Source organism: Diorhabda carinulata, chromosome 10, assembly GCF_026250575.1.
Source record: "Diorhabda carinulata isolate Delta chromosome 10, icDioCari1.1, whole genome shotgun sequence".
NCBI lineage: Eukaryota > Metazoa > Arthropoda > Insecta > Coleoptera > Chrysomelidae > Diorhabda > Diorhabda carinulata.
The window spans coordinates 14,371,279-14,384,117 of NC_079469.1; the positions used below are offsets into that span (position 1 = coordinate 14,371,279).

The window sequence follows — 12,839 nt, forward strand, 5'->3', positions numbered from 1 at the left end:
AAATGTCGATGAATGGGATTTTTCGAGAGTGGAATGTTTCAGGTCGCATTACGAGGCATGCCGGAATGGCATTAGGAGAATTTCACTGAAGTAAACTCTTCTATTTATACGAGGGGTGTGTTTGGAAAAGTTTCCGACCATTATTTTTGTTTTTATTATAGTTTGTAGTCGTAGAATTCTTGTTTCATACAGATCTGAAATAATTACTTCCGGTTTTGGCTTTTTCAACTGTATTTCCAAAAGTTTTCGTATTTTCCCGTAAATTCTTTGGATTTCTCACATTTCGTGTCAAAATTTCCAGTTATTTGAATCTAATATGAGTCAATTTTCAAAATTTTTAACTATTCCTCTCAAAATTTCCAGACATTTTCATATTTTTGAAATTTTTCAAAACTTTTCGCTTTTGCTTTTAGATTTTTTCACATTTCGTGTCAAATTTCTCAGTTTTTTCAATCTGTTTTGAGTTGATTTTCGTAATTTTGTTTGTTTTTCCTCAAAATTTCCAGAAGTTTTCATATTTTTGGAATTTTTCAAAACTTTTCGCTTTTGCTTTTGGATTTTTTCACATTTCGTGTCAAATTTCTCAGTTTTTTCAATCTGTTTTGAGTTGATTTTCGTAATTTTGTTTGTTTTTCCTCAAAATTTCCAGAAATTTTCACATTTTTGGAATTTTTCAAAACTTTTCGCTTTTGCTTTTAGATTTTTTCACATTTCGTGTCAAATTTCTCAGTTTTTTCAATCTGTTTTGAGTTGATTTTCGTAATTTTGTTTGTTTTTCCTCAAAATTTCCAGAAGTTTTCATATTTTTGGAATTTTTCAAAACTTTTCGCTTTTGCTTTTGGATTTTTTCACATTTCGTGTCAAATTTCTCAGTTTTTTCAATCTGGTTTGAGTTGATTTTCGTAATTTTGTTTGTTTTTCCTCAAAATTTCCAGAAATTTTCATATTTTTGGAATTTTTCAAAACTTTTCGCTTTTGCTTTTGGATTTTTTCACATTTCGTGTCAAATTTCTCAGTTTTTTCAATCTGTTTTGAGTTGATTTTCGTAATTTTGTTTGTTTTTCCTCAAAATTTCCAGAAGTTTTCATATTTTTGGAATTTTTCAAAACTTTTCGCTTTTGCTTTTGGATTTTTTCACATTTCGTGTCAAATTTCTCAGTTTTTTCAATCTGGTTTGAGTTGATTTTCGTAATTTTGTTTGTTTTTCCTCAAAATTTCCAGAAATTTTCACATTTTTGGAATTTTTCAAAACTTTTGGCTTTTGCTTCAAGTTTCTTGGATTTTTTCACATTTCGTGTCAAATTTCTCAGTTTTTTCAATCTGGTTTGAGTTGATTTTCGAAATTTTGTTTTTTTTCCTCAAAATTTCCAGAAATTTTCATATTTTTGTAATTTTTCAAAACTTTTCCCTTTTGCTTTGAATTTATTGGATTTGACACAATCCGTGTCAAAATTCTCAGTTTATTAAATTTGTTTTGTGTTGATTTTCGAGATTTTGAACGTTTTTCCATAAAATTACTAGAAATTTTCATATTTTTCTCTCATAATTTCCAAAATTCTGTTATTTTGTTTCAATTTTCTTGAATTTTTTAGATTTGGTATCAAATTTTACTATTTCTTTATTATAATTTGATTTAATTTCCAATATTTTTAATTTTTTTCTGGAAATTTCTGAAAAGATCCATATTTGTTCCAAAATTTTCCACTTTTTCCTCAAATTTCATGATTTTCTCAAATTTTATGTCTATTTTTTCAGTTTTTTCAATCCAGGTTGACTTTTTGAAAACCAGCCATCCTTTTCGATTTTTCCTTTCAAATTCATCGAGTTTCCGGTTTTTCTTGTTCCAAATCGACGGAAATTTCAATGTACTGTTAGAATCACCCAAATCCCCCAAAATTTTCAAACTTATTCACCCCGAAAGTCCGATTTTAACATATTTTCAACTGATTTTCTAATTTGTAGAGTTTTTCAATCCACATAATTCTGAATATTCGAAACCTTTTTACAAATTTTTTGCTCAAAATCGTCCAAAATTTCAATTCACTGTGAGAATTACCCAAAACCCCCAAAATTTTCAAATTTATTCACCCCGAAAGTCCGATTTTAACATATTTTCAAATGATTTTTCAATTTTTTGAGTTTTTCCATCAATAATTCTGAATATTCGAAACCTTTTTTCAAATTTTTCGCTCAAAATCGTCCAAAATTTCAATTCACTGTGAGAATCACCCAAAACCCCCAAAATTTTCAAACTTATTCACCCCGAAAGTCCGATTTTAACATATTTTCAAATGATTTTTCAATTTTTTGAGTTTTTCCATCAATAATTCTGAATATTCGAAACCTTTTTTCAAATTTTTCGCTCAAAATCGTTCAAAATTTCAATTCACTGTGAGAATTACCCAAAACCCCCAAAATTTTCAAACTTATTCACCCCGAAAGTCCGATTTTAACATATTTTCAAATGATTTTTCAATTTTTTGAGTTTTTCCATCAATAATTCTGAATATTCGAAACCTTTTTTCAAATTTTTCGCTCAAAATCGTCCAAAATTTCAATTCACTGTGAGAATCACCCAAATCCCCCAAAATTATCAAACTTATCCACCCCAAAATTCCTATTTCTACATATTTTCAACCCCCCAAAACCATCCCAAATATTCAACACAATCTTACCTCATTTAAAAACAAACCCCCGTTCAAAATCATCCCCAAACTTATTTTTTCAACAATTCCAACAACTTAAAACATCGAATCGCAATCAATTCACCCTTAAAAATCCACTAATTAATTGAAAAAAAAAACATAAAGAATACATTTAAATAAATATTGTTTTTTATCATTAACATGAAACTTATATTTCCTTATCACTCAAAGATAAGCCGCTGCGGACATAAATATTATGATAAGAAGCATTTTAACCGTTGTGTGTATTCTATGCTGGCGATAAAAATAAATAAAAAAAAAATATCTAATCAGTAGCAACGATAATGCCCACATACACCACCAATTTCACGGTCTACAAACTCCTTGGGACCTCACCGAAATCATTCTATTTAACCCCGTATATAAATGATATTAGCCGAGTTTTGTATAAGGAAACGCGTTCTAAATATAAAAATCTAACCACAACATATGGGGGTGTAATTGATGACTGTAATTATTCACTACCCTAATGACATTTGTGACGAATGTCTCGACTTGGAAATACGACCTGAATTCATAGCTATTAGTTAAGAATTTATGAGGTTTTTCGACGTGTTTGTTAATTATTACGCGCCCTGTATGTTATTAATTGGTAAAAATTTCGGTTGGATGTGAATATCGAAATTTTGGATTCGTATAATCGTGTTTGTTAATTATTACGCACCCTGTATGTTATTAATTGGTAAAAATGTCGGTTTGATATAAAAATTTTTCGCTTTTGTTTCAAACTCTTCGGGTTTTTTTTTAAATTGTGAAATTTTTCAGTTTTTTCGATCTTATTTGATTTGGTTATTAAGATTTCACATTTTTTCTTTGAAATTTCCAAAATTTTTCATTTCTCTCTCAAATTCTTCAAAATTCTTCTCTTTCTGTTCAAATTCTTTGAATTTTTCGAATTTGCACTCAATTTTTTCATTTATTTTTGATCTATTTTGACGTGATTTTCAGATTTTCAAAATTTTTTACGTTTTCCTCAGGTTTTTGCAAAATTTTCCATATTTTATGGTAGACTTTCTCAAAATTTGCTACTTTTGCTTTAGATTTCTTAATTATTCCAAATTTGCTAAAAATTTTCCAATTTTTTCAATGTAATTTGATTTGATTTCCAAAATTTTCCATTTGTTCCTCGAAATTTCCAAAATTTTTCATTTCTCTCTCAAATTCTTCAAAATTCTCCACTTTCTGTTCAAATTCTTTGAATTTTTCGAATTTGCACTCAATTTTTTCATTTCTTTTTGATCTATTTTGACGTGATTTTCAGATTTTCAAAATTTTTCACGTTTTTCTCAGGATTTTCAAAATTTTCCATATTTTATAGTCGGCTTTTTCAAAATTTGCTACTTTTGCTTAAGATTTCTTAATTATTCCAAATTTGCTAAAAATTTTCCAATTTTTTCAATGTAATTTGATTTGATTTCCAAAATTTTCCATTTGTTCCTCGAAATTTCCAAAATTTTTCATTTCTCTCTCAAATTCTTCAAAATTCTCCACTTTCTGTTCAAATTCTTTGAATTTTTCGAATTTGCACTCAATTTTTTCATTTCTTTTTGATCTATTTTGACGTGATTTTCAGATTTTCAAAATTTTCCAAATTTTCCAAATTTGCTATTTTTGTTCTGGATTTCTCTTATTTTCTGTCAAATTTTCCAATTTTTTTGATCTTATTTGATTTTGTTATCAAAATTTTACATTTTCTTCTCCAAATTTTCCATTTCTCCCTCAAATTCTTCAAATTTTTCCACTTTCTATTCCATTTCTTCGAATTTTCCAAATTTGCTGTCGATGTTTACATTTTTTTAATCTATTTTGACGCGATTTCCTGATTTTCAAAATTTCTTACGTTTTTCCTCAAGATTTTCTAAATATTTTAAATTTCACACCAGGCTTTTTCAAAATGTGCTACTTTTGCTTCCGATTTCTTGAATGTTTCAAATTTGCTATGAAATTTTTCAATTTTTTCAATGTAATTTGATTTCATTTCCAAAATTTTCCATTTGTTTCTCGAAATTTCCAAAATTTTTCATTTCTCTCTCAAATTCCTCAAAATTTTCCTCTTTCTGTTCAAATTCTTTGAATCTTTCGAATTTGCACACAATTTTTTCATTTCTTTTTGATCTATTTTGACGTGATTTCATGATTTTCAATATTTTTTACGTTTTCCTCAGGATTTTCAAAATTTTCCATTTTTTATAGTCGACTTTTTCAAAATTTTCTACTTTTGCTCTAGATCTCTTGAATTTTTCAAATTTTCTGTCAAATTTTTCAGTTTTTTCGATCTTATTTGATTTGGTTCTCAAAATTTTACATTTTCTCCCCGAAATTTTCAAAATTTCCTATTTCTCCCTCAAATTCTTCAAAATTCTCCACTTTCTGTTCAAATTCTTTGAATTTTGCGAATTTGCTGTCCAAGTTTTCCATTTTTTCTAAATCTATTTTGACATGATGTGCAGATTTTCTCTTATTTTCTGTCAATTTTCCATTTTTTTAAATATTATTTGATTTTGTTTTCCAAATTTTACATTTTCTCCTCAAAATTTTCAAAATTTTCCCCCGATATTCTTCAAAATTGTAATTTTACTCCAAATTTCTTGGATTCGTCACATTTAGTGTGAAACTTATCAGTTTTTTCAATATGTTTTGAGTCTATTTTTCAAAATTTCGAACTTTTCTCTCAAGTTCACCCCATAAATACTCAATAGGATTCAAGTCTGGGCTACGCGCTGGTCAGCGGCTGTAAGTACATAACCTGGACGGGCGTTGTCCTGCATTAGAATAAATTTCTCGCCGTTTTTTTCGATATTATTTACTTCAAATCCATCACCTTGACATTACTTTGTTTTTTGAACTTTATCACCTTGAGATAAACCAAAAAACGATAATCTCCGATTACCAAAATACAACAATCAGATTTGTTATCAAAAAAAAAATGACTACAACGACGCCGATATACGATAAATCGACAAACAACCCTTAAAAACACGATTTCCCCTTTTCAGATGCGATCAAATTGACGTCAAAATGTTCCATACTGCCCCTAACGCAGTCGGATACAACGAAACCGCCCCCAACTTCCACCAACACATCCAACAATCCCCCGTTTACGTACCGAGCAACCGCGCCATGCCCCAATACACCACCCCGTCAACCACCCATTTCGGTAGCACGCACCAAAGTAATTGGCACGGGGGTAGCTACCCCGAGATGACCACCACAACCGCGCACCCTTTAGGATCGTCCCCGCACCACGCAGGAACCCTGGCGGGACAATTTTACGCGCAAAATATGATGATGAGCGGCTGGAGGCCATACGATAGTACCGCGTTCCAAAGGACGAGCCCTTACGGCATGGATTACGGTAAAATAATCATCCCTATTAATAACTAACTTTAAAAAATCGAAATAGGAATACTGATAAACTGATTTATTGCTCCCCGTTCGGTGTATTTATCGATATTTAAATGTTACAGAATCCGGGATGGATTTTCCATTCGGAGAGGGTCGCGAATGCGTCAATTGCGGCGCTATTTCCACCCCCCTTTGGCGTCGAGACGGTACCGGCCATTATCTGTGCAACGCTTGCGGTTTGTACCATAAAATGAACGGCATGAATCGACCCTTAATAAAACCGTCGAAACGTTTGGTAATTAAACACTTTTTTCAGTGTATATATTTATACGAGTCAAAACTACCTGTATATGGTAAAATACTTGTAGTAAAATCATGAAAATTTATACGTTTAGGTTTCAGGATACGATCTTTTTAATTAGAATATTTTTAAAGATGGCCGACTTCCGGTTCTACCGGATGTCGACTGAAACTTTGTTATTTTAAATAGAACACCCTATATATTAATACATTCTTGAAATCTACGTAAAATTTTAGTTTACTTTTATCTAAGAACTTTTTTCGAAAAATGAATACTTTTTGAATTATTAATTTTTTTGTAAAAAATTTTATCAATTGCAGTCCCTTATAAATTATTTTTTTAAGTGAATACTTTTAAAGATATGAATATAATTTCTATTCGGTTGCTTCAAGCAAGGTTGAAAGTATTTGAATCTATGTTAAAAATTTTTTTATTTTATACAGGGTTTGTATAAAAAGTGTTCAAACTTTAACTTCATAAATATCAAATTTTTACATTTTTTTAAATAGAACCACCCGGTTTTTTCTATTTTGATACGTTCAGGAGTGAAAAATAAGGCAAATTTATGTATACTTTCCTATACCTAAATCTCACCGGTTGGTTCTATTTAAAAAAATATAGAAATTTTGATATTTATGAAGTTAAACTTTGAACACTTTTTATACAAACCCTGTATGAAATAAAAAAAAATTCAATATATATTCGAATACGTCTGACCTTGCTAAAAGCAATCGAATAGAAATCATTTTCATATCTTTGAGGGTATCATCGTAAAAAAATAATTTATAAAAGTCTGCAACTGTCAAATTTTTTACAAAATAATTAATAACTCAAAAAGTATTCATTTTTCGAAAAAAGTTTTTAGACAAAAGTATACTAAAATTTTATGTAAATTTCAAAAATGTATTGATATACAAGGTGTTCTATTCAAAATAACAAAGTTACATTCGACTTCCGGTAGAACCGGAAGTCGGCCATCTTTGAAAATATTTTAATTAAAAAGATCGTATCCGAAAACCCAAACGTAGAAACTTTCATGATTTTACTACTAGTATTTTGCCGTATACAGATAGTTTTAACTCGTCGTTGGACACCCTGTATATATATATATAAAATAAATTTTTTTTTCAGACCGCTACCAGACGATTAGGATTATGTTGTACGAATTGCGGTACTAGAACGACGACGTTGTGGCGAAGAAACAACGACGGCGAACCGGTATGTAACGCGTGCGGTTTATATTTCAAACTGCACGGCGTAAACCGACCTTTAGCTATGCGCAAAGACGGTATACAAACGCGCAAACGTAAACCGAAGAAGACGACGGGCGGAGACCGCGACGACGGTAGCTCCGCCTCTACGGAAGGTAAGGTGAACGCCCTTTTTATCTCATTGGATCCGACGTGTGTGTGTGTTTCAGATAAAAAAACGCCCCAAACAACAAATCAGCCGGTTTCACAAGAGGAAAAATCATCGACGGGCTTAGAACGACCTTATTTAGGTCATACGTCGTTGTTGCCGGCTACGAGCACCGCCGGCGCTATAAAAAGCGAACCGATTTACGATTATAATAATTGCGTACAGGGTCAAACGCCGTACGCCTATCAACAAATATTCGGTTTTTCTAATAATAATAATAGTCATAACGAAGCCTATCATCATCAGCATCACGTGACGGCGGCGGCTAAATTAATGGCGTCGTCGTAATTAAACGCGATGATATTTTTTGAGACGCACTGTATGTTTAAAAAAATTCAACGATCAATCTAATAGTAATCGATGACTAATTATCGGAATTTAATTAATTATTTATTATACGATTCGGTGTTGACGTAATCGTTCCAAAAATATACAGGGTGATTGATTAATATGATAAAGTGCAGCGCCCACTTTGTCCTTCGAGATGTCGATTTGAAAATTTGAAAAATCATAGACGTTATCAATCTTCGCGTTTTGAAATTATTTACAATCTTACAGGGTGTTCTTGAAAGCTGTGCCATATCGAAGTTACATTTTTTTTTTGGAACACCCTGTATTTTATCGCATATTTAAAATCGACTTGACTTTTCCATTACAATAATATAGGGTTGTGATATGTTCTACGGGGTGAATGAAAAGTAATAAACAATTTTCGATAAAAATCGTAATTTATATAATACCCTGTATAATGTAACTGATTTTCAAGAATTTAAATCTGTTGTTTGCAAAACATTCGAATAGTAGTAAAAATTGTTTATTTCGATTATTTCCATTGATTCTGATACAGGGTGAATCAAAATACTAATACGTTATTTTATCGATTTTTTCAAAGCGAATCACCCTGTATTTTTTATCGGACATTCCTCATACCTAAAATATAAGGGTCGATCTTTATCCTACGCTCCAAAAAAGGACGAAATTTTCTTAAAATAGCTTAAAATACGACTGAAAAATAATTTAAATATAAAAGTCGATTTTTCTTGTTAAAAGCAATAAAAATAAGGTATTTTATTCTGTTTATTTTCTTGATGAAACTTTGGAGTTATCGTGAAATCAAAAAAGAAAGATTTTTAATCTACAGGGGCGTTCGAAATTAAATTCAAAAATCGTTTATGAGATAATTTATTAACCATTTTTTCAATGCACCCTGTACACAAAACGAAATTTTATCACGTTTATTTTCTTGATGAACCTTTGGAATTATCGTGAAATCAAAAAAGAAAGATTCTTAATCTACAGGGGCGTTCGAAATTAAATTCAAAAATCGTTTATGAGATAATTTATTAACTATTTTTTCAATGCACCCTGTACACAAAACGAAATTTTATCACGTTTATTTTCTTGATGAACCTTTGGAATTATCGTGAAATCAAAAAAGAAAGATTCTTAATCTACAGGGGCGTTCGAAATTAAATTCAAAAATCGTTTATGAGATAATTTATTAACTATTTTTTCAATGCACCCTGTACACAAAACGAAATTTTATCACGTTTATTTTCTTGATGAAACTTTGGAGTTATCGTGAAATCAAAAAAGAAAGATTTTTAATCTACAGGGGCGTTCGAAATTAAATTCAAAAATCGTTTATGATATAATTTATTAACTATTTTTTCAATGCACCCTGTATACAAAACGAAGTTGTATCACGTTTATTTTCTTGATAAACCTTTGGAATTATCGTGAAATCAAAAAAGATAGATTCTCAATCTACAGGGGCGTTCGAAATTAAATTCAAAAATCATTTATTGGATAATTTATTAAATATTTTTTTCAATGTACCCTGTATACTAAACGAAATTGTATCACGTTTATTTTCTTGATGAACCTTTGGAATTATCGTGAAATCAAAAAAGAAAGATTCTTAATCTACAGGAGCGTTCGAAATTAAATTCAAAAATCGTTTATGAGATAATTTATTAACTATTTTTTCAATGCACCCTGTACACAAAACGAAATTTTATCACGTTTATTTTCTTGATGAAACTTTGGAGTTATCGTGAAATCAAAAAAGAAAGATTTTTAATCTACAGGGGCGTTCGAAATTAAATTCAAAAATCGTTTATGATATAATTTATTAACTATTTTTTCAATGCACCCTGTATACAAAACGAAGTTGTATCACGTTTATTTTCTTGATAAACCTTTGGAATTATCGTGAAATCAAAAAAGATAGATTCTCAATCTACAGGGGCGTTCGAAATTAAATTCAAAAATCATTTATTGGATAATTTATTAAATATTTTTTTCAATGTACCCTGTATACTAAACGAAATTGTATCACGTTTATTTTCTTGATGAACCTTTGGAATTATCGTGAAATCAAAAAAGAAAGATTCTTAATCTACAGGGGCGTTCGAAATTAAATTCAAAAATCGTTTATGAGATATTTTATTAACTATTTTTTCAATGCACCCTGTATACAAAACGAAATTGTATCACGTTTATTTTCTTGATGAACCTTTGGAATTATTGTGAAATCAAAAAAGAAAGATTCTTAATCTACAGGGGCGTTCGAAATTAAATTCAAAAATCGTTTACAAGGATAATTGAGCCCTTAAAAAAATTTTATATAAATATTTAACTCTATATTAGACTGTAAATATAAAAAATGTAATTGCTTTAAGACTGTGACGTAATTGTACATAAAAATCTGCTTGAAGTTGACATATATATAAATATAATTTTATTCATCGATTTTTTCGACTTCCCCTCGTAATAATACGAAGACGTATTTATAATTACCCGGCTTCTAAAGTCTCCATTAAATCGTTTAAATCCATTTAATTCTTATATTTAATGCACGCTTTATTACTACGAGGGATATTACGGAAATCATACGAGGGTTAGTTCGAAATTTATTTAAAAAAAATTGTCGATTTCGAGTGTTTTTTTTTCTTTCTTTTCTTTTTGACTCTAGCAGGGTCGGAATCTTTGTAAATAATACATAAATAATTTTTTTAATCATTTGTACAAAAAATAGTAGCGCTTTTAATATTCGTCATCGTATAAATTAAATTTGAATCATATTTTTTGTTTTATTGCTACCCAAATATTGAATCTATCATTTACAATCTAATTTATGGTATTATAACCTCAAATTATTTAATGTATTCGCTGTATTTCATCCGGCAACACAGTAAAAAAGCGTTAAGGATAATTTTTTTGACACCGTTGCTGTTAATACATATTGTACCACCCTGTATGTATTTAATTTGATGTAAATAAAAGCGACGCGTCACTTTAAGGTTAAAGCACCTGAAAAGGGCTGTCAATCCGACACACTTGAGTATATCGATCGAAATATACAGGGAGAAATGGAATTTTTCACTTTATCGTTTTATAAAATTGTTAAAAATAATTTTGGTTGCGTCACAAATCCAAAATGGAAAGGAAGGGGTTGTTAATTTCAAGAGATAGTTGAAAAAATGACGTTATTGATCTTTTTTAAGGGATGTAATACCCTAGCTACCCTATTTTTAGATTTCTTCACCTCTATAACACGCACTCCACCTTTTTCGAGTTATTAAAATGTTTTTTCGCCAATTTTTTTGAACCTGTTATCCTTCTTCAGATCGTTACTATAGATTTTGAGCCGTTCTTCACATCGTTGATATATACTTCACCTTTTCTTAGCCCTTTACAACTTTTAAAAATGTTTCTCCATCAGTTTTTGTTTCAAATAAAAAATTCCCAGTCATTTTGATAGATTTATGAACGTTCTTCACCTCTTTTAGACTTTCTTCACCTTCCTCTATCCTATTTCAATCGTGCTTCACCTTTTTTAAAGAGCCTCAACTAGTATCTATATTGTTTCTTGTCATGTTTTTGCATTTTTTAAATAGGAAAACCCCCATAAATGATCTCGATGAATTTACTATTGTTCTTCACCTTTTTTCAGTCGTTCTTCACCTTTTTATGATACTCTAACAAGAATCTTCACTTTTTAAACGGGTTTTCAAGCGTTTGCCATTATTTTTGCTAAATTTTTTTGTACAAAAAGTCCCCCTGATGATCTATATAGATTTACACTTGTTCTTCACCTTTTTCCAGTCGTTCTTCACCTTTTTTATGGAAGAACCTTCATTGTTAAATGAGTTTTCAAGCGTTTCCTATTATTTTTGCCAAGTTTTCTTGTGCAAAAAGCTCCATTGATGCTCTCGATTGATTTGCAGTCGTTCTTCACCTTTTTTCAATGATTCTTCACCTCTTTTATGATACTCTTACATGAATATTCACTTTTTAATTGGTTTTTAAGGCGTTTCTGATTATTTCTTCAAAGTTTTTGGGTAGAAAAATCGCCATCGATGATCTCCATAGATTTACACTCGTTCTCCACATCTTAGCAGTCGTTCTTCACCTGTTTTATTCTTATACTTATACTCCAACAAGTATATTCACTTTTTTTAGATGATTTTCAAAGTATTGCGTAGCATTTTTCAAAATTTTTGGCTAGAAATACCCCCATCAATGATTTAGATAGATTTACAGTTATTTTTTCACCTTTTTCTAGTCGTTCTTCACCTTTTTTATGATACTCTAACAGATATCTTCACTTTTTTTAAATGGTTTTTAAAGTATTTCATATGATATTTCGAAGTTTTTGGATAGAAATACCCCATCAATGATCTAGATAGAATCAAACTCATTCTTCACCTTTTCCAGTTGTGCTTCACCTTTTCTATGATCCTTCAATAAGTGCTTCATATTATTCACACTTATTCTTCACATTTTACGAACGTTCTTCTGCTTTTTAATGAACCTAAACAAGAATCTTCACTTTTAAAATGATTTTTGAAATGTTTCCTAATATTCACACCCGTTCTTCACCTTGTTCAGTCCTTATTCACCTTTTTTATGATACTCTAACGACCATCTTCACTTTTTAAACGGGTTTTCAAACGGGTTTTCAAGCGTTTCCTATTATGTTTGCTGAGTTTTTGAGGGAAAAAAGCCTCATTGATGATCTATATAGATTTACACTTATTCTTCACCTTTTTGCAGTCGTTCTT

The 12,839-nt window shown here is 30.1% G+C and overlaps 1 protein-coding gene across 2 annotated transcripts in view; it reads left to right on the plus strand.

The window, feature by feature from the left end:
- The window catches only part of LOC130898469 (GATA-binding factor A-like), a 28,823-nt gene extending 17,967 nt beyond the window's left edge, over positions 1–10,856 (plus strand). Inside the window, exons 2-5 of one of the 2 annotated variants that reach the window (XM_057807805.1) lie at positions 5,702–6,060; positions 6,173–6,345; positions 7,483–7,717; positions 7,772–10,856. In XM_057807805.1, the coding sequence (XP_057663788.1) occupies positions 5,724–6,060; positions 6,173–6,345; positions 7,483–7,717; positions 7,772–8,058 (1,032 nt within the window). In that variant the 5' untranslated portion in view covers positions 5,702–5,723 and the 3' untranslated portion in view covers positions 8,059–10,856. Of the gene's footprint in view, positions 1–5,701; positions 6,061–6,172; positions 6,346–7,482 lie in introns of both variants that reach the window. The other variant, XM_057807804.1, reaches the window with a different exon arrangement.
- The last annotated feature ends 1,983 nt before the right edge of the window (positions 10,857–12,839 follow it).